The following is a 23,734-nucleotide window of genomic DNA, read 5'->3' on the forward strand; positions in this document are numbered from 1 at the left end:
AAAACGCGGAGCTACTACACGTATTTTTTCTGCCTAGTTCCTCAAAACTCTTCGATCAGATGCGTGCTCCCTAAATTAGCCTTTTTATTTCATTGTTAGTAGATTGTAACAATCTGTAAACGGAAATGCAGTTACTATTCATCGGATGTGACTAGAAATTTCAAGGAGTTAGATTAGGTAGGATTTTTGTGTACTAAGTAAGCTAATTTTATTGGTTTTGTGACTACAACAACAGTGACTGTCTAAGAAAATGTGATACAGATTTTCCCAAAACGTTGACTACCTTCATTGTTCACACTTGCACTGTAACACTTATGTGGTTTTAATGTACCTTCTAGGGAGGAGGCGAGTATAAGATTCGAATCTGGTGACGAAGTTATTGTCATTTAAGCCTGAGTGCGATTGCGGTATTTCCCCTCCCTAAACTTTGTACTTGTTCTCCCGATCCATTTCCCCCTAATAAATTTGTCTAAATTTAATCAAGTGGTTTTTTCGAAGAGCACTAGGAACAGAGAAGAGGAGATTTGTGAGCTTTGCCCTGAAGAAAGCCGCAATCTGCTGTCATAAACCAGGCTTCTAAATCTCCGAGTTTAAAGACAAAAGTGGATAGGAAAAGTCGAAAGTACTGCTTTAGCAGCAGGATCGGCAAAGTTCTCCTCCTCACAATGTTTGGGGGTTTTAAGGAATGGTTCTAGTGCATTTGGGTCGGCATCTCGTTATTGGGACAGCGCCAATAACCTGCAAGCCAAGCGGATCACCATAAGCGAGGTATGCCTCCACTCTCTAATGGCTAGACTGGCACAAAGACAAGAAAATGAATCCCACTAAGACAAAGTCCCCAGCTATTGCTAAAATTATCGAAGTTTAGATGAATAAAAAAAGCTATTTGCTGCAGCTCGTTAAAACTAGAAATCACCTATGAGGGTAGTTTGGTGGCAATCACTTCGCTCCTGTATGCCAAAAAGTGGCAATATCGGACTTAAATGGTTTGAAAAAAAAGAAATAGCATGTGTATAAAAGCTTAAATCGTTTAAACAAGCTGCGCATCATCTGCATCTCTGATAGCGGATTGGAACTTGGGTAGACGGCCAAAAAGGGCTGAACTAAAAATAGAGAGGAAAAGAGACATAGGAAGAGAATATCAGGATCCTAAATCAAGCCCGTATTCAGTCTTCTGCTAAACAGCTCTACTTTTAAGCAAATGATCTAATGAATTGCGATTGGGTCATGAAATATGATTTTTCGGGTAGGCAGTCCAGACTTGAGCAACACGGTGACTAATTATCCCATGAATGGAATGAAACTCCAAGTACGATAGAGCTGTCGGGATACATTAGTCACAAAAAATCGATTGCTTTATTGCCTAAACGGATACTTAACTATTGCTGTACCATACTCGTAAGTTGCTTTTATGACGCTGTTAGCGTTAAGAGGGTCAGAGGTACCGGCGCGATTAGAAGAAGAGAGGAACATGTGGTGATAAGACAGATCTTTCAAATATAAGCCTAACTGCGCAACCATAGTGGTGATTGCTAATTGTATTTCTACTCTACGCTGGGCCCGTGTACAGTGTCAATGATATTAAAGCCCTTTTTCATGATTTCAAGCAAGGTTGGGACGCCGCGGAAGATTGGTATAACGGTTTCAAGCTAGGCTTAGGAATCTTAACCCACATCCCTAAGTTACTTCTTTGTCGTAAGTGAGTGTAGGTTCCTAAAGTTCGTCTGCTAACGAACGGAATATTTGTAAGAAATGAATAAAAATGAAGTTACGACATGGACATCATTATTACTCTTGAACTGCAAAATGCTTTCAAAAATGGTTACAACGATGATTGTCCAATGGGACCAGGAACTTTGTGATGTCTAATTTTCAGTTAATTCAAATTCGATCACTTAGTGATGTTTAGAATGAAATGTGTACTTCGGCGGACTTTTGCACTCGTAGTCACATGTTTGCTGCGACTGATGGGTTCACATCATAAGAGCGAAAATACCTTTCACGTAATGTTTCCCGCTTGGTTATTCAATTTTTCTGCTAGTTTCTTACATATAAAGAAAGAATAAAGCAGAAAGTTCGCCTTTCATACCGCCGCAATGACTATATCGACGATGTGCGTTACTTGATATTCGATGTAATTGTTTAGGAGTCGTTGGACAGCTTTTTTGCTGCAACTCTTGAAAGTTGGACACATCTCAATAAAAGCTGTGGCTTCTGTAAGTTATTTTTTGTCTGTAATCTTTAGCTGAATTCCGAAAGCTGGTTTCCCCTTATGTACTAAATTTGAAGCTGGTATTACTGCATAAGGTAAGAAATCGCTCTTCCTGTTAGCTTTTTTTCATCAGGATGAGATCCTTACTCACCTGCATGACTTCATTCTCGACTGCAATGAAATTTCATCGGGTCCGATCCTTGAGTAATTTCACACTTTTTGTGCAACCCAATGTTTTAGTCTTTTGAGTGCACTCTCCTGCGATTTGCGTGATGATTTTTATCCTTACTTTCCAAAGTTCTTTCATAATATCAAGGATATTATAACTAAAGACCAACAGGATGCTGATGTACTTAACTACGCTTTCAATTGCCTTTCGCATCTTGTCTACTTTCTTCACCGGTATCTCTCGAAAGATGTTGACAGTTTCTTAAAGTAAACGTTTCGTGGCCTAATCATTCCTAGATTATTTTTACCTCTTCTTACCCACAAAAAGGAATTTATTCGCACCTTCACTGGTGGTTGTATGGCTTTTGTTTTGCGAAAGATCCCATCTTTTCATTTATTGCTGCTATTGTGGCAACTCAACCAGGAGCATGTAACTGTTTCCTACAACACGAGTGGCACTTTGCTTGCAGAAATCCTGCGTTCTCCGGACGGATACTTTCACTCTTCTTCAGAAGAGGTTGGTTGGTTATGCTCTTCGATGTTATTTTTTCAGATTTTTCCTTCCCTCTTTGCAGTCATTACAGGAACGGAAGTAAAAGAATCTATTGCAGCTCCTCGACCAGAAGCTAAAATGTCCAAAACCAATCCTCAGATCGAAAAATTCAGCTGGACACCTTCCTCATTAGAGGTTGCTGAGTTCTTCAGAAGCAGTTTAATATCGTCTCTCCAGATTCTTGCTGCCAGTAAAATACAACCCGAAGCCCTTTATACAATATGCCAACTCGCATTTTCCCAATTTGACAAGGTTTGCCCTTCCCATGTTCAGACCCTCATATCGTGCTGCTGTGAACTCATAAACCTAATGCAAAGCAAGCGTTTTCTCCACCGCTATGAAATAGCGCTAGAGGGACATCTATTGGCGGCTCTTGCTAAACATCCGCTAGTCCCTTTGGCGGAGCTTATTGTCAAATTTGTCGGGCTTGTCTCCAGCCATTTTAACTCCTCTCGTCTAATGCGGAAGGTCCTTATCGCTTCGAAATTCACCGAATCACAGCAGATATCTCTCATGCTTCCGATTATTCGGCACGAGTTTTTTGAAAAGGACTTTCTTCAAATCCTCGCTGATGTACTTCTCCAACGCAACACTGATACGCTGATCGATAATTGCACGCTTGAATTCCTTGCTCACCTCATTCTCGTTCGCCAGCCACCGCCATCACTCACTTCCAGCCTATCGATTAGCCGGCCACCGAGTAGCACAATCTGCCTCTCACTGGCTTCTGGCTTCCACAGCTCAGAGGTTCTGCAGAAGGTTGTGCGTTGGATAATTCAACCAATCAACGATTCATGTGCTGCGATTGAACGAAAACTCTGCGCCGCCCTTTGTTTACCGCACTTGAGGTTTGTTCATTTTGGATATTTATCTGGCTCCATTACTGTAGCCCCGTTTCCGCCGATGATACTCTTGCTCAGCTCTCGGAAGAAATCAAATCTTCTTTTGATCGTCTGAAGCAAATGCAGCCAGAGGTGTTGGAATTCATGGATTGGGCGGCTTATCTGTTGGCATCCTACGAGGCTTGGTTTTCTTTCAGTGCCACGATGTCCACTAAGCCTATTGTCTTTGTGGATGAGGGATATCTTTTAAAAACAGCTCTGCAAGTTACCATGTCTAAAACGTTAGCCACTTTTTAAGCGCTCTGATCTTTGTCTTTTCTCCCAATTTTTAGTGCCGTGAAAGAGAGAAATGCGGACTTATGCGTAATCCTTCTTCGCATTCTTGATTTGGCAAGCCAAAGGTTGGAGTTAAGTAGCGTGTCAATTGAAGAGTTGCTTCCTTTACTGCTTTCCTTTAGTCATCAGGTAGGCTGAGTTTATGTGTGGGGTTTGTTTTTGTACTGTCTTGGGTTGGACAGTGTATTTTGTGTAGCTTCGATAACGGTAGAAAATGATAAATGTGCATGGAGCAAATAAACATATAGTCAGTCTACTTTATACCTATTAAACATTTTTAAAATACGGTCTGTTTTGCATCTAGTTGCGTCTGCACACTCTTCGAGTCATTCGCTCTCTGCTGATGGTGGTCTCACCAAAAGACAACACAGGTAAAGACATGTCAAATGTCCTATCGGCAGTGGAGCGTTGTTTGAGTGCCGAAACCACGAAACAGACACCCGCTGCTCTTCGCGAATTTCTCCTCCTCATCCTTCATATGCATTGCGGTCGCAGCACCATTTTTGGTTCACCTTTGGCCGCCGAAGTAAGCCCCCATCTCTTCTCAATGCCTCGGTTCCACACTACGTCTGAAACATCCGGCTGTTTTTACAGATTTCGTTGTATCATCTACTGGGTCTGTTGCACGTCAACTTAACCTCCGCATGGGACGGGTTAACCGCAGCGGTGGCCAGTTACGCCAATCCTATCTTCTACTTTGAAGCTGCCGACTCCGCTGTTCAACCCGATGTTCAACGTCAGAAGCGTAGCAGTAATAAATCGCGTGCTCGCTCCCGCTCACCACTGATCCGTGAGACGGCAGAGCCTGAAACGGAGGAGCCAAAGTCTTCAGAGGTGCACGAGCAGTGGAGGATACAGTGTCGTGACCTCTTTTGGCGGGTTATGGTAGACCTACTCAAGCGTCCGGTTAGTGGGAAACAGTCTACCACGCCGTGCACCTCAGGTAGAACCAGAAGAAACCTCCTATCTTGGATGTGTTTGCAGTGCTATGCTCACTTTCCCCCCTTTTTTTTCAGTCCCGCAATTCATCTTCGATGGCCTGTCTGTGAGGCAGGCTTACACAAGCCTTCTTACTGTCGTGCCTGACAACGACGTGATCACAGCATCTGATCACATTAACGACTTGGCGCCCGTGGCATTTGCACCACGCAGGGCGGAGGATTGGAAGAGCTACCGATTGAATCTCTGGCGCTGCATTACACCGAGGGGGGTGGGTAGATATGCACGCACACTGATACCGCTCTTTCTTTCTTTTGTCAGGTGAGTGTTGCCGCAATTTTTATTCATTTCCCTGACTATTTTACATCTACGGTGACGTATTTGTACCCAAGACGATTCTAAGGCATAAATTTTGCTGTTGGGAGTTTGTACTCGTGTTAAGGGTACTCCGGAGCCTTTGCTATCCCCTGCTGTACAGCACTTTGTAGGTTTAAGGCAGTTCAAATTCGGCACCATATCATGAATGTTCGTTTTTGTAAATGTAAGATTTTAAGAAGTTTGGTAAAACTAGATGGTCATGCCTCTTGAGCTTGTCTGAACCAACCCCGTTTCGGTGGTCTGTGAATGCTGAAGCACTAATGGTAACCTACTGTTGAGTCTTTGTTCATCTACTTCTCCCAACCTCTGTTCCAAACAGTGGGGAGTTTTACGCAATGCCGAGCCAAAGCAACGAGCGCGTTCTCACTTGCGCTCTCAGCCTCTTCGCCAGCATGCCTAACCTCCAATCCGTCTACAAACATGAGGAATTGGGAGCTGTTCTACTGCGGGTAAGGCTGCCCTTTTCCATTACCCTTATTTTTCATGTGGATCGCCTTGCGTTTGTGAACTTGTTTGATTGAACCCTCCGTGTTACTTTCTGATCAGAATAGCAGTTTTTCTCCTTTATTTCTGCTAAGTTCTACTTTCCACCTCTTTGTAGTTACTTACCAACAAACGACCTTCTGTTCAGCAAGCGGCATTCACTTGTTGGATGTCACTTGCACCCTCGGGACTGCGACCTTACAAGTGGGTTAACTTGGTACCTTTATTTTCTTTCCACTTTATCCACCTCCTGCAATCCCATATCTGCCTCTTTCAGAGAGCAATTTGAGAAGATCCTGAATCTGCACACCTTTCGTGACGCTGTTCGCGTCTTCAAAATCGACACCTCCGTAGTTTCGGAGCACCGTTCCGCTGTCGCTCGCGTTCTAATCCGGTAATCCATCGCTCCCAGAAAAAAACGCAACTGTTACATCAAGTGTCTATTTCATTGACAATCTTGGTTTTTTGTGACTCAGAATTCTTTACGGTCGTTTGCACCTCTCCAAGGAGAACCTCGCTTCTGCCGTCTTCACTAACCTTGCGGGATGTTCGGAGGAGGAGTTGGCCCTCCTCCTCTCTCTTATCATTGATTCATTCTTCTCCGCTCTGGCTATCTACGACCCTCCGAGCGATTTGTCCTTCGCTGAAATAAACGCACGTTCGGAACCGAATTGGAGTCGTCTCCAGGCGTGAGTTAATCTTTCTCTGAAAACGTTGAGATATACCTATCGGGAATAGTGACACACTGACAGGATATGTGAAGTAAGCCTGATCTCGAGAAGTTTGTCGCTCCATATGGTCACCCTTTTTTCGACTATAACGATGGTAGCGTAAAAAGGTTTGACAGACCACTACCATAGATGAATAGGGAGGTGCTATACTCGGTTGCAATTGAAAGAACTGTATCGTCAAATATACGATTTACGCATCCATTAGGATCTGCAACGTGGTTAACCAACTCCTTTCCTACATGGGCCATCGTTTGGGCGGCATCAAACCACCTTCAGAGGATCAGGCGGAAGCAAAAGTCACCAACGCCTCGCTTCATCTCCCGAGCCTTTTTAAAATCGCCATCCTAATGATTTCCACGGCCTCCAACAAGGAAAAGAAAGAGCTAGGTCGAGAGCAGCATCAACCACACCCAAAGCAAGTAAAAGTGGTTTGCAAAACAGGCATAAATCTTCTCCTTCACCTCTCCTCCGCTCCCGGAATCGATCTGGGCACCTTCTGGACGGCTGAACGAGTTGCATGCGTGCAGACAGAGGTACTGGCCACGCATCCTCTTACCTCCTCTGCTGTAGCATCGCCCGGTCATCTAGCGCTTAAGTTAGCGCTGGTCTGGAGCCAATCAGGCAGCGAGGACTTTGTCGGCGCTCTATTCACTCCTGACCTTATCAATGCTATAGTGCAACTGTTACAGCACAAAAACCTCTCCACACCGGTCGCCAGAGTGATTGTCGAGGTGGTGACCAATCTCATATTCTCTCAAGGTACACAGTGGCCCATTTCCTTGATACTAGATGATTACTTGAGCTTGCTAATATACTTCATGTCGTTGTGTTGTAGACATTCAAGAGGTGGGGCGTCGGCTTCTGAGACCCTTCCATGCGGGGCTGATTGAGTATCTCTACAATCGATTCTTGACGTTGCGCTCGCTCTCATCGTCACAGGCTCGAAAAGCACTCACTTCGACGGCTTCGGAGTGGCTTCAACGTGAATTTAAATTATTAGGTTACCTAACTGTTCCACCTGTTGCAGAGAGTGATTCCGAAGAGGTAGGCTCACTCTCTCCTCTCATTTTATTGTGGTTCCCCTGTTCACTTGTTTCCATGATCAAAGGAGTACTACTCCTTCAAAAATAAGTCAAATCCTAGTCTAGTGAAATGTATCCGTAGATCAAGACCTGTTCAACTCTGTTTTCTGCAGGCAGCAGCAGTGTTACCACCCAAGCAAGCGAGTCGTCTTCTCACTGGCCTTGTGCCATTCCTAATAAAAGCTCTCTCTCGTCCTCCCTCCCACTTTGGCGGTGGGAACAGCCTCTTTTCCGGTGCTGCTCACCGGGAGCGCAAGAGCAAGTCTTCCAGTGGGATCGATCCCACCATCTCCCTGCCTCGCCCTCGTCCCGACTCCGAGGCAGCTGCCATTGCCAAGGAGATCACGGAGGCAGAGGTGCTACGAGTACTCTGTCGCTTCATGGAGGTCACTGCTCACGTCGACTTACATCTTGGGTGCGTCTGGCCACTCTGAGTTTTTTGCGTCAGTGGAGAAGGCTAAAACGACTTGTTGAGGTGTTTCTTTTTTCCCCCTTCAGGAAGGTGTTGGAATTATTCTCCACCGTGGATTCTCGAATCTCACGAGCTCTACTCTGTAGTGCTGCGGGTGTAGCTGCCGCGCGAATAGCTCAATCGTTGTCTGCCTCGTCGTTACCAACACAGCTTCTGGCATGTCTTGCAGACGTTTACATTGTGAAGCAGGGTATGGCTAGCCAACTGCCTATAAGCCTCTTCAACGCACTTCGCTGCATTCGCAGCCAACATGTGGACCCGAGCTCTATATCCCCGGGTTCTGCATTCGAAAAAAACGTCCTTTACAAACTCCTCTGCATGGTATGATCTCTCATCCTCCTCTCTCATCTACGAAACACACTCTAATTCCTCCCTTTCATAGCTGAACTCTTGGAGCACGAGTCATCTGGAAATGGTGGATTCTGTTCAGCGCGAATCGGCTTTGAACGCTCTGCTGGGACTGTGTGATCTCCCACTGGAGAAATTCGCCTCACAGCATCGTCTTCATTACTTCATCCATCTGGCAGGTGTTCACAGTGCTCTCTATACTCTCCAAACGTCAGAAATCCAACTTCGAGATCTCTCTCTCGATTATATCCTTCGACTTGCCGGAGTTCTATCGGAAGGCATTCGTTCTGTAAACGATGCTGTGAAGAAGGCTTATGCACAACTCACCAAAAGGCTAATTATCCAGGCTCTTTGGCCGGGTGAGAAGTGCGACCTTCCATTTATCCTTGGGTTCACCCATCCCCTCCTATCCATCTATCCAATTTTACGGGTTAGCTAACTATCTACTTGTACTTTTTTTTCATAGGACTTATCCGTAACTTGAAGCAGGCTATGGGTCCACGACGTATTCACTTTCTCCGTCTTCTCACTGGACTTGTCAAGTCATTCGGCTCGTCGCACGCCTTTTTCGCACCCCTTGCCCTCTTGGCGGACTCTTCCACATCCGATCAACAGCCTGTCTGCTTTTTCGTTAATATCCAAAGCGGTACTTCTGCCCGTCAGCTCTTCGCCATTCGTCGTCTCGCCCTCTTTCTAAGCAACCCTCTCACCATCGCCTCAAAGAAGGCCATTGCTAGCTGCACTGCTGACAATAGCACCGAAGGCTCCTTCGTTATTCCACTCTCTCACCTTCGTGGCGTCTTTTTGCCCATTCTTCTCTTCTTTCTGCGTCAGGAAATGATGGCTGAGCTCTCTGGAGCTGGTAGCCTCGGCCAGGAGTCGAGACAACTCGTTTCCGCCTGTCTGAATGCTGTCCGAGCACTCGCCTCTCGCCTGGTCTGGATACCATACCGTGAGCTTCTTTCCTCTGCACTATCCAACCTTGATCAGGAGTCTACAATTGTGTTGAAGTATACATTGGCCATTCTTGACGGCTACCAACCTTGCGAAGAGGCTGTGGACTTTATGCTTACAGTGGTCGGACGTCTTCAAAACTACATCATTCCGCCCGCACATAAAACTGAAGCACAGTCCAAATCTTTTACTTATCTACGCACAAATGCTGTAGTTGCTCTGGTCACTCTCTTGCGGCGTCTCCCCAGAGGGCAACTGGAGTCCCGATTGCCCACTCTTATCCTTCGAGTAGTTGATCTCCTTCGTCCGGCCAAGAAACTCCCCTCTCATGCCCGTCTGGAGGCTGTCCAAGCTCTTTCTAAAGTCGCCATCATGGTCGGCTCTGGTCCGGCGTTGGATTCAATCTTCTCGACCATCGCCAGAGAGCTTTCCCGAGGTTATATGGCAATGACTATTCGGCTAGCAGCACTGCATCGAATTTTCTTTGATTTCACAGCTGCAATAGATAGAGGTGAGGTGGGGGTGGCAGCCAATCTGGACAACGTGTGTCACACCCTTCTGCGCCTCTATCTCGACGAGGTTGCGGGTCAACTTGGTGAGGAGATAGACTCACGGCGTGAGGCATTCCACAAGGGCTCCACGACGGATGCTAACTCTCGAACGTCCTCTATTGCTTCGTCCGTTGATCTACCTGAGGCTCGTGGCGGTCCCAAAGCTCCCGACGGGCTGCCTGCACTTTTGCGGTTCTGTTCACCCACCATGCTGGAACGTGTATTTAAGGACCTACGGACCGCTGCTGCTCTGATTGCCTCTGGGAAAATTATTTCGAATGAGAGCCTCCAACGAGGTGGTGAGCAATCAGGTAAGCTGTGTTTCGATAAAAATGTCCAGTACTTGGGAAAGCATAGACACCATTTCTTATCTGATGTATTTTAGATGCCATCAAGTCGGATGATAAATTGACAGGTCAACTGCGTTTCCGTAAGCGGTCTATGGCTCGCCTTCAAGCAGTTTTCAATCGAATTCCTACTCGATATGGCATTCTCCATCCGAAAATGCCTACAGGTGTATCGACATTGTTTCAAATAGCCCTCACTCTCATTGCTCCAATCGAAATCGAATCGGAGGATCGATCTCAGCCGATGGTTAAGCGCGGTGTTGCAGCTCTCTATCGCCCCGGCTGGAGTAAATCGAGTACTCGACCACTAGAGAAACGACCGGACTACCTTGCAATCCCTGCTGAACCCAAACTCGCGTCACAGAACCCACATGCCACTCAGACGGATCAGGCGCACGTGAACATGTTATCTGCGTGCGGCTTGCATACCATAATCGGTCTGGTTAGACAAGGCATTCTCTTACCTACAACCCGTCCTGAAGACGCTGCCATCCTATCAGATTCGATTCCAGCTGTGTTGGCCACTCTTGCCACCTCTAAGAGTCTCGCTGTTCTCGCGGGCGCAGTGCGTTGCGTGAAAATCTTCCTCCACCTTCAACTGGAGCGTTTTGAGACTGCCCTACCCGAAGTGTCTCGATCTCTTTTCAATTTGGTTGACAAACACGCGGGTCTGCTGAATTCGCGGATTACGGAGAAGGATAGCGCTGCGCAGTCCTTTGCTCACGGACTCTACGCGACTCTGGCAGCACTGATTCAGCATCAAACGAAGTACACCCTCTCTAACGCCCAACTGGCTACCCTCTTCAGTACCATTGAAACTGAAGTGGTTCGAGATGCCGCCACCTCTCCAGTTCTGTCCCTCCTCGCCGCCTTCCTTACCCGTCGACTACGCGACCCACTGGCGAATTCAGATGAAGATGACAACAGTAGATTTGTCTCTTTCCACCCTGAAGAGGACCCTACCCTCACCAAAACTACCAATAAAATTTTGACCGACGGTCTGGTCGTTAGTAAAGTCACTGATAATGACTTCTCCTTTGCTGGAGCAGGTGGTGGCCAGCGGCTCTCAAATCTGATGCTGCGTTTGCAGCGATTGGCCATCACGTCGTCGAACGAGACTATGCGTCGAGATTGTCGTCGGTGCCTCCTCGCTTTCCTCCTCAACTACCCCCATCAGAGACGCTTTGTGGTAGGATTTATCAATTTTCTGTTGCGTCAGCTGGAACACTCACGAGAGTTGGGTCGTGCTTCGGTGGCAGCACTTCTTTGCACCATTGTGGCCGAATTACCACAGGCTAGTCTAGTGCAGGGCGGATTGGATGAGACTCTGCTATTGGCTGTGGGTGCCGCGATCGAAAGGGAGACCTCAGTCAGTATACGCTTGTCACTCTACGGGTTGGTGCGTCTCCTATTCACTCGGATTCCAGAGGAGAAGGCACTGAGTCACTTTCAGGAGTACTTTCTTGCTTTCCTGCGTGCTCCAGTGGAATCGAGAGCTTCTGCAAGGCTTCTCGGATTGCAGGTGGGGGTTAACTAGTGTCGGGATCACCACTTATGTAACTCCGCCTTTTGATTCTAGGTTTTGTCAAGTAGGGGAAACTTGGGTTTTTGGACTCCTAATCATCCACATACTATTTTTTCGCTATTTTTCTTGTAATTAAATCAAACCTTGCGTCCGAGGGTATGATGCTTCTCCTTTCTAGATGGTCGCAGTAGTTCTAGACGCCCAGGAGTGTCTCTCAGTTGCAACTCATAGAAAGACGCTCATCACTATCCTCGGAAAGGACATTTTCGCCGAGTCGCGGAAACAGCTGATTAGTCTTCGCGCCACCCATACCCATCTTTTCAAAGATGTGACTTCGGCGTCAGAACATAATGAGGACAACGATTTAATTCCAACTCAACGTGAGTTTTTCACCTTGCTTCGATTCTGCCACGCTCAAGTTGGATTGCGTTCTAATTTGTGCTGTGTTCGCATTTCCTAGCTGCGGATAAAGAGGAAAATGAGGAGGATGAAGATGGATGGCTCACCGCCACAGACGTGGATAATGACGTCGAGGTACCGTCTGTACCGAATCATACTTATGAGGACGAAGATGAGGAACAAGATTCAGATATGGAAGTCACTTCAAACGGAGCCGCATCTGATCAAAAAGAAGACGAAGAGGGAGAAGCAGAAGACACTGATGTCGACGCGGAGCCGAGTAAACCTGAAAAAATTTCTGCCGAAGCTGTGAAAATCGTCGAGTCTTGTATCAATGCCAGCACTATGGATGAAACTCCAGAGCGCACTATCATGCCCTCTAAATCAGCTCCTGACGTGCAATTTGCGTTGGTCTGCTGTGGCCTAGAGCAAGGGCTTCGACTGGCGGATCGTCTACTTTCCGATGTCGATGCGTCTGTCGTCTCGTCATCTTTATGTGTGCCGATCTGGAATGCCCTGTTGAAGGTTAAGCGGAAGAAACGAAGTCAGCGTGAAACAAAGTTTGCTACATTGCTTCAGACCTCCAGGACTGACGAGGAGGGGGATGTGGCCTCGCATTCGCTTCTTCTAGCTCCCTCCCCGTCTGTGCGTGAGTGGGTCTCTCGACTAGTCAATCGGCTCCTTCGAGTCGAGTTGGATAACGTCTGTAATGGTCGGGGTGAGGTGACAACACCCCTACACTTTGTGTCATCTTTCTTTACAAATTCTAAAGACGTTTCTTTGAGGGTAAGTCATATGATTAAGCTTTCATTTGTAAATGAAGTGTTTGTTTATTACGATCAGTGTCTTTGCCATCGTAGTTAATCAGAATTTTGAACGACTCCCTACGCCAGCTGGAAGTGGATTCATCCACAGGTCAAATGTCGGAGGAGTATTCAAACATGGTGGGTGTTTTCTGCTTCTATTTGACCATTTTTTAATCCATATGAACATTTATTGACCCATCCTACTTCTCTGTTTACGTTCTCAGCTTTTGTCCAACCTAATATACCTCGGTCAGTTCTTGAATGCTCTCGGTGAGACGAAACAAGTCCTTAAGATATTCAAGACAGCAAATCGTCTTTCACTTGATGAACTGAACAACCGAAGATCCGCATTCAGTCAGGTAGTTTACCCCAAGTACAACTTAAAAAGCCTTCGTAATCATGCAATAAACACATACTTGCTTCTTATAGAGGATAATGGCGCTCAAATTGACTGTTGGGTTGCTGCTCAAACTACCAAGACCCACCGCCACAGAAATCGCGAATCTCATCGCAAAGCAGAAAAGTCGACGGGAAGAAGAGGAGGAAGTTGAGGATGCGGAAAGTACATGTGCGGGCAAATCGGGCGTTGGAGTCACCTACCTCCGCAGTGCACTGCGTCTCCTCGCTCGCGAATCGAAACAGCGTAATAGATTGGCCTTCCTAGCCACTTCTAGCATTGCCCTACCCGGAGACGTCGAGTCGTCCGAGGGCGCCGCTATTTCGCGCAGAATGGCCGGTCGTCTTGGACGTGTGGACTCGGCTCGGGCGCGGTCACGACGTCGCAGAGCGCAGGCGAGGATGCGACGCGCCCTGCTCTCGGGCGAACTAACTGCCCAGGAGGCGGCGCAACGACTGGCCAATGTCTCGGTGGTGGAGATGTCCGCGGCGGACCACCTCATTGGACTAATCGAATCTACAGATACGCGACTGGCCAAGGAGTTATTGCGTGATGCTGGAGGTAGCAAGGTGGCGGGAGGTATGTCAACGCTGTATTCCTGGTCCACCTCCAGTTTGGTGCGGAAACGAGAAGCTTGTGCTACTCGCAAGGCCGTACGCTCCGCCGTCGGCGTGGCGATAGATGTTCCTCATAATAACTTGAATGGAAAGACGAAGCAATCGATGGAGGTGGATACACCGCCACCTAAAAAACGAGCAAAGAAGATGAGATTGTAGGTTACTTTTCCATCTATCCACATCCAATGTTTATTTCATGGAATCTGAGTAAATAAATTCTCTTCCCTCATATTATGAATGTCGATTGCATGTATTTATTGCATAAATTTGTGCGAAAAGATAGGACACCTGCCATTTCTAATGAATGCTTTCGACGGACAGAGTTATATTGTCCGAATCTAAGCTATCGTTCATCGACCTCGTCAAATTATGCCGTTTGCTTGGGGGTTTTCTCTCCAGGCAATGAAAGAAGGTTGGTACGTAGATTGCGGTTACCAAAGTAGAGCGCGCAAAGCGGCGCAACCTACTGGTTTGTATCGGCGTTCCAAGCGCTCTTATTCCCTGCGACAAGGCTATGACATTGAAAACCTAGTTTCACCTCATGCTAGAGTGCTTTCTGGTTCGGTAGTACGGATTAAATTTCGGTTTCTCCGTCCTATTTAACCGCTACAGATATATTCTAGTCGAAATTAATTTAGATTATCAGTCTGATTTGGAATAAATTTAACAACTAAATATTATTGGAAATCCCCTTGAAGTTGAGGAAATGTACTAATCCACATCTGAACAAATGCTGCGAGATAATACTGCCAATTTTCGTCTCATTGTACTACTTTGATTGCTTTACCTAGCATTTTGGTTAAGCAGGCAATGAAGGCTCCACCCTTGTACTTCCGCTCGCCAACACGGCCTCCAGGTTATCCCGGTAGCCTCGCTGCTCTCCCTTACATCACTAGTATATCTTCCACTATACTTCTATGGCACCTTCCTGCTTCAGAGAAGACTCGGGGTGCGCTACGATATGCTATTCATTTTTTGGAGGGTGTTGACGGGGATGTTGCAACAGACTAGTTGTTCCATTGCAGATAGGACGGCAATTAGTTGGGATGTGTCTGCAATGCTTCGAGGCATCTCCGAAGCCAAAGAAGACACAATACTCGGGCAAAATGTGTGTTGTCAACGTACAGAAGGATTTGAGGGAATACTGACATGGTCCGGAGGCCATGCCATTCGGCAGTGCTGCAGTAGCAAATCTTGGTGAAGTTCTCAAAGAATACTTTGCTTTACAGCTAAATGGCGTATCGTGTGTATGTCGATAATAGTGAGGAGTCTCGTAGTGATCCATTGTCGGAAGGATTGATTCTTACTGGAACTGTAACGTTTTGTTCATTTTTAATGTAGGAAGATAAAGTATATCCATGTAAATTATGCCACAAGCGCCGACTGTTTGGTAATCTCCCATTTCTGAGGTGGAATGAACTGGAATGTCTTTACGGTAATAGTCTTCACGGAACCCAATGTTGATGACTATGACACTGAAGTAGAATGTATTGTTGCATTTTACTGGTAGGTCAACTTTTTACTCCGTAACGGCAGTCACCGGGCAAAGGACAAGCTGCATCTTGGGATAGGACGTGTTGAGCTGATCGATGTAGTATAAGGAGCAATTGGAAAGCGGCCTCCTTATCGTTTGCTGACTTGGAATTTGTGGCAAACAAGAGGAATTGGTAGGTTCTAAATGGCGTTAGATTTTAATTCCAAGAACCATTAACAAAGCGAGGATGAATTGCCTGCATCATGGCGAGTAGTTATCTCAAATCGGTGGAATCAACTTACCACTTTAAAATGATAAGTATAACACTCCTACTTATCACAATAGTTCCAGGTGCACGGTAGAACCGAAAAGGTTTAAAGGTTGGTTGTTGGAGGTAATCAATAGAAAGGAACTTTTCGGCTAGGAAGTCAATTTCTTTACCGAATTTGAATAAACAGATGGACGAGATACTGCTTTCTTGGCACCTTCCAATTAGAATCAAGCATGGTTTATTCTTTAAACTTTTAAATAATTGAAAGTTGCATTTGTCTGCAATGCATGCGGAAGAATGTAAAGAAGCAATTAAAATGAAATCACGGGAGAATTCCTATGCTCCAGCTTGTGTGCAATAATCCAAGTTTTGGGAATTATGTAATACTGACGTGTCACTTTGATTAAGGTAGTCCTCAGCGGGGTACGGTTGTTCATATCCAAGGAGTTTTGTAGTTTCTATAAGAATGTGGAAGATGGTAGGTTATCCCTAAATGCAGAAGAATTAGCCTCCTGTTTCCGTGGAAGCTTATCGCTACCGTCGTAGAGTTGTGATAAAAGCATGTTCACCAAAGACATTTAAATATTTCTGAAGGGAAAACTATCACAAAAAATAAACATAACTTATTAAATAATGCATTTGTTTTGCAATGCTTAACAATAAACTAAATGTAAAGGCTTATTTGGGATTTTCGTGAACAGAAAAAGACACTGAGCACCTCACCATGGTTGCTGAATCCTAACATCTTGACTACAATATCCATGTTTGCTACAATATAAAAATAAGTTGAAACGCGTCAAATCTGGGAGCTCCAAATCTACTGAAACAAAAATTGACATTTGTTAATAGATTTCTAGGATTTTTTTGCTTTTTAAAGATATTCTGACTGTTTAAAAAGTTTTTATGGCAGTTTTGCAGCACAATTTTAATTCTTTTATAAATTAGATCATACGGCACGAATACACCCACAGCACACAAGATTGCCGCCTATGAAGTCAAGGTGGGGGACAATCGGACTAGATGAATTAAAACAAGGACTTAGAGCCACTTTAATGGGTCTTTTTTTAGTAACAATTACTACAGCAGTTCTTGACTGACTGTTTAGTAATAAAAGATTCTAACTACATGACGGGTTACGAAACATTTTAGTGACTTACAAAACTGCGCTATTCCCTTACCTCGCTGTATTGATGCTACTGACAACACTCTTGCTGAGCATTTAGGTGTGTGGTAGACCTATTAAATGAGCACTATTATATAGATCACCTTCAGTCCTTCCTCATTTTAACTTATTTTGTGTTTGGCTATTTGTTCTTCTCTTCCATCCCAACCTTCATTCCCATGGAAGGGATTGACCGATAGAAACGGGATTCAATGACCAGAGTTATGGTCTGTCAGAGCGCACTTCTTCCTAGGGGTTTTGTTCGCAACATCCGTTCTGTTACGATGTTCGTGTTCACCTACCACTTCTCGACTAAAATTTGTCCTCAAATAAATACTACGTAGCCCCTTGTCTTTTTAAGCACTGTTTCTGGTGCTCCTTGAGAGGTTGTCTGTGCATATACCATTTCCGGTGGTCTTCGTTTCTTATTATTACACAGATTCCGTCCTTGTGTCCGACCGGAGGAGTACCTTTGCACAGACGCTACTTTCAAGGTGTCCAATGATTAGTAAAATACGGGGTTGCCTATGACAGACATACTTTGTTGGTAAGATTACTTCACGTATTTCGAGTCTTGAGATGTGTTCCAGGTGGTGGGATCGGACCGTATAACCGCCCTAGTTTCCCTTCTCGACAGACATTATTCTAACTGTTCATGTCGTAATACCTCTTCCGCCTGATACATGGCAATCGTAAATGTTCACGTGCATTGCCAGGTTTGTCGTATACTTTCTTTCAGTCTCAGTACGTACTTTAAAATGTCTAGGATTAAACAGGCCTCCTGCAGCCTGGGTGAAGGCTGGCAATGAACAATCATAGTCGAGAACGCCACTGGCACACCGATATACGAACTTGCCGTCCCCGAAACGTTTTTATTATTCATTGGGATGCCCTACCGCAACTAAGCCTCACTCCATCGTTCAGCACTTTAAGTCTCCTGTGAATTCGGAATTTGCGCTCTCCTTCACAATAAGCTTCGGTACAATACGCTGTCGACAGTGTTCGGACCGGACTAGCTCACAGCACCTGTGCCAACCGTTAGTAGAGGTAATGGATCGTATCTGCCACTCTACCACCGCGGTGACATGCTTTCTCATGGCTGCAAAATTGAACACCCCGGCAGTGCAGCATCAGACAGACCTACTTAAGTCTCCCTCATTGGCAGTATAAAACAGTTTTTACGCTGCATATGCTACTAGCCCTCCGGACTGAATTGGCAGTTATAGACCGGAGTTTATCTGTCCGAGCTATATGGATAATACAGAGGCCACCAACAAGATAATCAATGCGTAAGATCTCAGGAGAGATGACCTTAAGGACCAGCGCGGGGGTTGTCAACACATGGGTGAGACGTGCGGTCACAAGCCTAGATGCTGACTGGTGAAGACTGCTGCAGAGTGTCATCGATTGCACCTGGGTTTGGATCGACTTAGTCGTGCGCATCTACCTGACTTGACCTTGTGACTGGAGTGACTATTTGTGTACTTGAGGTAGATCTGACCAAAGTCTTGACCACCTCCACAACTCATAGGCTTTGTTCTATGCACGACGAGAGGAGGAAGAAGCATATTTCCCGAAGTTGCAGCGCAGTTGATTTTAGACGACGATAGCGATCTGCAGACGTGTTAGCCATGAGAGATGAACCCATCAGTAGTGCGATAAGCGCCAAACAAAAAGGGAATCTTAGGAAGCAGCTTCACCGCAACTCTTTATCATTCCCATTTTTCCACCAGCTATCAACATCAATTAATGCATTGGTGGCCGAAAAGCAAAGGCTTACCAAGGTAAGTGATACACCTGAATTCTTGACCACTTTAATGAAACGACCCGATCTGATGGGTCCAATGAGGTGCGACCTGTGGCTTTCATCTCACAGTGTGGCATAATGCCGATTTGTTTTTCAAACTCCAACCTCCTTTACCTCATGACAACTTCGTATTCTCTACAGCTTTATGTACAGAGCAAGACCAAAAAGCAGGAGCTGAGAACAAAACTTATTGTGGAGAGGAGTATGAACAACTACGACTATGATGACGATGGTGGGAACGATGATGACGGTAACGACTCTCCTTGACTGGTACGCTGGGTAGCCCATATGAAGGAAGATAAAATAGAAACCTACGACTTCTTATGTCTTTAACTCCATTCCCAGCTCTCCTTCAGTCGTAATAGGCAAAGCAGTCGCAAAAACACTATATTACTGATTGTGCTGATAACGATTACGGGGAACGGCTAAAATAAAAGAAGCATGAAATCTAGTCTCCAGTATTACTGAAATAGCCACAAATTTGTGGTAAAAAGTGAGCATACCGGCCACCGAGCATATTTCCACATCTGCCCCAAAAGAAAGGAGCTTGTCTATCCAAACCATTTGTTGAGATGAGAGCTGATCTCCAGGACCTTTTACCTCGACAAGCTGAAAATTAAGGCATCGTCATGATGAAAGGGTGGCAAAGAGAGCCATAGGTGGGGGGAGGGGGAGAATCCTCATCAGTTGACTACGTTGAAATCCAACATTACTGAACGAGGAGGGTGCTGTTATGAGAATAATTGCGTAAGATCTACGCAGATGGTTACACCCTTATCCGACCAGTTCCCACTTAAACCTTCAGTGAGGCATACAACTATCACTAGTTTGCGACTGCGTGCTTAAATAGAGGAAAGAAGTGTGTTTGAATAAGCGGACCTTGGCCTTTCCAGAGGAGGGGCTCCAAAGCGTCAGATCAGGCAGTCCAGAACTCCAATTCGCGTAATCACTAATCAGTAGACGGCAGATAGACGCTACCAACTGCGGTCCCAAACACCAGAATAACTCCTACGTTGAGAAAGAAAAATAAAACAGTGAGATCGGATCAGCATCATTTACCTGCTTATCATGAGAAGCAATGTTAACCCAATGAAGCATCTTTAGCACGACTGACTTTTCACTTGCCACAATATCACTTTCGCCGTCAGGAAAAAGATTCCAACCGATACCGATGCACTGCTCGTCCTTGTGCTCCGTCCACGTGACGATCAACAACTGCGAGACTGGATCCGTAACCTTGGAAGGGAAGGTGAGATACATCAGCGCGGGCCATCTGGTCAAAAAGTCACCCAAATAATGCTAGTATAGTTACACCCTTACCACCGACTCCGTTTCCGGTGTTTGTGAGGACCGTTTCGCAGCGCTAATCATTTCTAGACGACCTTCAACGAGGTCTCTGTGTGACATATAGAAGTCACCGGCAAAAAGATCCAATGGTGCTGGCTGGCACATACAGTAGAAGGCGTCCGGGCGATCGACGCCATAAAGTAGATCGTAAAACAGCAAAACAAAGAGGGTTGTGTATATTCGGGATTCGGCGTGAAGTCCTTAAAAGCCAAAATTTTCACAGTCACTTTGGCGGCTAACATGACCCAAACACCTGTATTACTGCCAGTTGTACCATTTGAAGGAACTCAGTCAAGGGTTAGAAGGATCATCGATAATAAAACTCCACCTTTTTCGAATTTCTCGTTGCGCAGGTAGTGTTTTAGTGCCCAAGTTTCAACTTGGAGAATGGAAGTGGTTAATCCATCCCCGGTGGCATCCTTATCGAGCTCCATCCAGAGGTAGAATGGACGATTTGCGCCAATGTCCATGGAGGAAGCGGATGTAGGGGCCGAAAGGTTCACCTTGGAGAACCCAAACATATTTTGAGTTTTAAAATTCGATGATAAAATAATAATTTACCATTTGATGTCGTATCCGAGTAAACTTTACGTTTGATGTACTACTTAATTAGGCACCAGTAGCTCATAACAGTAGTATAGGTATAGGTCACATCCAAACAATGCGCTCACCACAGACGCACATTTTAACCTTGACAATAATTCATTTTTTAGTTCCTTCATATTATCCAACGGAATATCGGCCATGATCTCCTCCTTGAGACTTGAATCCCCGTCCCGTTTCGAGCTTCGTGAACTTTCATTCTTCCCCCGCCAAAAGTGCGACAACTCATTGTCCGACTTTTCTCCTATCAGACGTCCGATTTGTCTTTGAATTTCCAGTCGATGCCCCGGATGTAAGCCTCGTAGTATGGGAAGGAGGCTCTCAACTTTCTTTAAACAGGCAACAGGGTCGCTATAGTGGGTACCTTGATCAAGCAGAAGACGTTTGACGAAAAAGTACACTGTTCTGCAGCTGGTACTCGTCAATAAATCCGAGGATAATACAATGAGAATCAGTTCCACAGCCTCATGGTATTTACGAAGGCGCTCGCAAATCTCCACACCAATTCGAACAAGGCGAACCGCAAGACCGGGTAGGGCAAATCTTTGCAGAAAGCGAGGAAGATCGCCGCGATGGAAGGTTGGACTACAAAAAAGGACTAGACCTCATTAAACATGTGATACATACAATAGTCTAGAAAACATAATCACAACAAACTTTTCAATGACAGTTCTAAGGAGATCAAGATCCTTCTGAAAGTGTTCATAGGCCTGTGCGAGTTTCGACCTCATCGTCAGCCAGTCCAATTGTTGCCGAAAATTCCATAACTCGAAAAACCTACAGGGATACTAGATACGGATGTTTTCGAGCTTACTTGGATAGCTCTTCCCTATTCCTCAATATGATAGACTTCCTACAGATTGCATAAGCGGGAAATGAGACAGCTCCAGAACGCATCCGCCTGATTTCGTATCTGAACCACCATTTTCAGATTAAGCGATACTAAAAATTACATATGGTTGCAAAGAACTGCTTTTAAAGAAATGGTGCGGGTAAAGGCGAAAGGTTTCATCCATGTCAACGAGAAACAGAGAAGCGTTTGTGAGAGAACATCCGCATAGGCTTTTACAACAGAAAAACAGGGTCCAAGGGAACGCTCTGTTCTGTTGAAGGGCAAAAAATGCGTTTGATTAGGTTAGTTACCAAAATATCAATTTAAACATTGTAAAACGGTTAATCATATGGAGGCATACAAAGCACGTAGTCGACTTTTATTGACCGATCGTGGCGATGTAAAAAAATTCAGCAGAGAAGGATGACGAGATGATCTGAGAAGGGCGTTAATAATTGCCCTCCTCCCAGAGTTCTTCACGGGAAGCTTGAACAACGCAGCTAGGTTTACAAGATCATTTTTCCCAAGCATATACAGCAGTTCTGTGTCAGAAAAACAGTCGACGTCTAACCAAAATAAGAAACCAATACTAATAACCAAACGATATGAATCCATTTTCCGTGAGTTCCGTGCAAAGGGACTCAATGTTCTCGCCGTTGATTTCATGCGGAAGACGAAATGTTTTTGACCGGAACAATTTCCGTGATCTTCGAAATAGATTGAGGTATAGTATCTGCGAATTTTCTAAATCCCATAACTTTTGTTGAGGTCTTACCAGATAAATGAATCAATTTGTCGATTAAATCGGTATCATCGTTACTAAACAAGTTAGCAAAACATGGTTCGTTGGAAACGTGATCAATGGCAAACAGAAAAAGTTGACGAAAACTCAGCCTAGAAGTTCCATCAGGCAGGAACTCCGCATTATCGTCCGATAAGACTGGACTTTCATCCGCTTCTGAATTCATCCCGGCCCTGAAGCATGTCAAATAAACAGCGCTGCCGATAAATTTAAGCGGTAGTTCAATCCTAATGCCACCGTAAGTCGCTAAGTGCAGTAAAGATGCCGTAGTTATATGAGATTTCGTAAAGTCGAAGTATAACAACTGGACCCAAAACTGTAGATGTTAGGTCAGTTAGATTCTCAGTTTTCACAAGCTTATCGTATATAATGCAGACATGAATTGGTTGATTGGCAACAGCAAATTAGGGTTTTAAAAATCCAAGATAGGTGGTTATAAGCAAGGGCACGAAATATACAAAAACACCTGAAAGATTTGTCTCAGAAGGAATATTATGACGCCTCTAATCATATTTAAGATCTCAACCAAACATAAAACCAAAGCCGATGCTGTGACCAAAGATTGCAACGCAACAACTGCAAGCCAGCAGAAATAGTCAACAACACAGCAGTCCAATAATGCAGAATAAATAGAAATGAACCGGATTAGTGAAGCAAGCCCACAAACTTGCATAAACCAAACATGGAAAAAAACACAAGATGGACACCAACTTTAGTCCGCACAACATAACCACGCGACTCACGGTACAGCGTAGATTGAAAGGTGGCGCCAGTGCTCTGAGGCCGTCAGGATGAAATTAATTAGTATACGAAAGATATTAAATTTTAGTTTGACAAATCACTTACCAAATTTAAAAACAGTGGAGAGAATGTTCTTGTAATAAGGGCGTAAAAACTTCGCCAATTTTGATAAAACATTCCAAGCCTATTATTTTGATATGGTCCTTCATTCCCACGAAACGAATAAGCTGATTAGGTGAAGGCAAACTGTATTGGTGATGAACAGGGCACAGGATTTGGGAAAAGTGGGGGAGCGTCTGCTTTGGCACCAGTTTCGGGTGTACTGGCCGCTGCATCCATTTGCGCAAGCATTACCATTGGCGTATCCTTAAACTAATACAGGTTTAGAAATTTTCACTTTGTTTTTCCAGTAAAATTAGTGCTTAGCCTTGAGACTTTTGTTTAGGACCCAAACTTGATATTCTTGAAGCCATTGTAGCAATAACTTATGTGTAGCGTCCCGAGACTCCCTGGAGACGAAAGAAGACACAATACCCGGGCAGGATATATGTATTC

General features: G+C 45.1%; 2 protein-coding genes across 2 annotated transcripts; one reads left to right on the plus strand and one right to left on the minus strand. All coding sequences in view use genetic code 11, as the record gives it.

Annotated features, from left to right (window-relative positions):
• Nucleotides 1–3,011: 3,011 nt before the first annotated feature.
• Nucleotides 3,012–14,299, plus strand: EGR_04866 (Small subunit processome component; the record flags this gene model as incomplete). Its single annotated transcript, XM_024494115.1, has 22 exons — nucleotides 3,012–3,781; nucleotides 3,823–4,056; nucleotides 4,108–4,240; nucleotides 4,416–4,637; nucleotides 4,706–5,054; nucleotides 5,128–5,371; nucleotides 5,748–5,877; nucleotides 6,030–6,115; nucleotides 6,189–6,305; nucleotides 6,388–6,600; nucleotides 6,848–7,401; nucleotides 7,478–7,686; nucleotides 7,838–8,139; nucleotides 8,223–8,517; nucleotides 8,579–8,903; nucleotides 9,011–10,360; nucleotides 10,435–11,918; nucleotides 12,100–12,301; nucleotides 12,382–13,106; nucleotides 13,181–13,264; nucleotides 13,351–13,485; nucleotides 13,556–14,299. The coding sequence occupies 22 exons, from the start codon at nucleotides 3,012–3,014 to the stop codon at nucleotides 14,297–14,299; spliced, it is 8,907 nt and encodes a 2,968-aa protein (XP_024351504.1).
• A 4,945-nt stretch (nucleotides 14,300–19,244) lies between these two features.
• Nucleotides 19,245–21,535, minus strand: EGR_04867 (Coiled-coil domain-containing protein MTMR15; the record flags this gene model as incomplete). The annotated part of the gene is made up of 8 exons (XM_024494116.1): nucleotides 19,245–19,279; nucleotides 19,358–19,463; nucleotides 19,734–19,862; nucleotides 19,914–20,090; nucleotides 20,175–20,401; nucleotides 20,530–20,704; nucleotides 20,873–21,389; nucleotides 21,462–21,535. The coding sequence occupies 8 exons, from the start codon at nucleotides 21,533–21,535 to the stop codon at nucleotides 19,245–19,247; spliced, it is 1,440 nt and encodes a 479-aa protein (XP_024351505.1).
• Between the last annotated feature and the right edge of the window lie 2,199 nt (nucleotides 21,536–23,734).

Source organism: Echinococcus granulosus (genome assembly GCF_000524195.1).
Source record: "Echinococcus granulosus chromosome Unknown EG_S00032, whole genome shotgun sequence".
Classification (NCBI taxonomy): Eukaryota; Metazoa; Platyhelminthes; class Cestoda; order Cyclophyllidea; family Taeniidae; genus Echinococcus; species Echinococcus granulosus.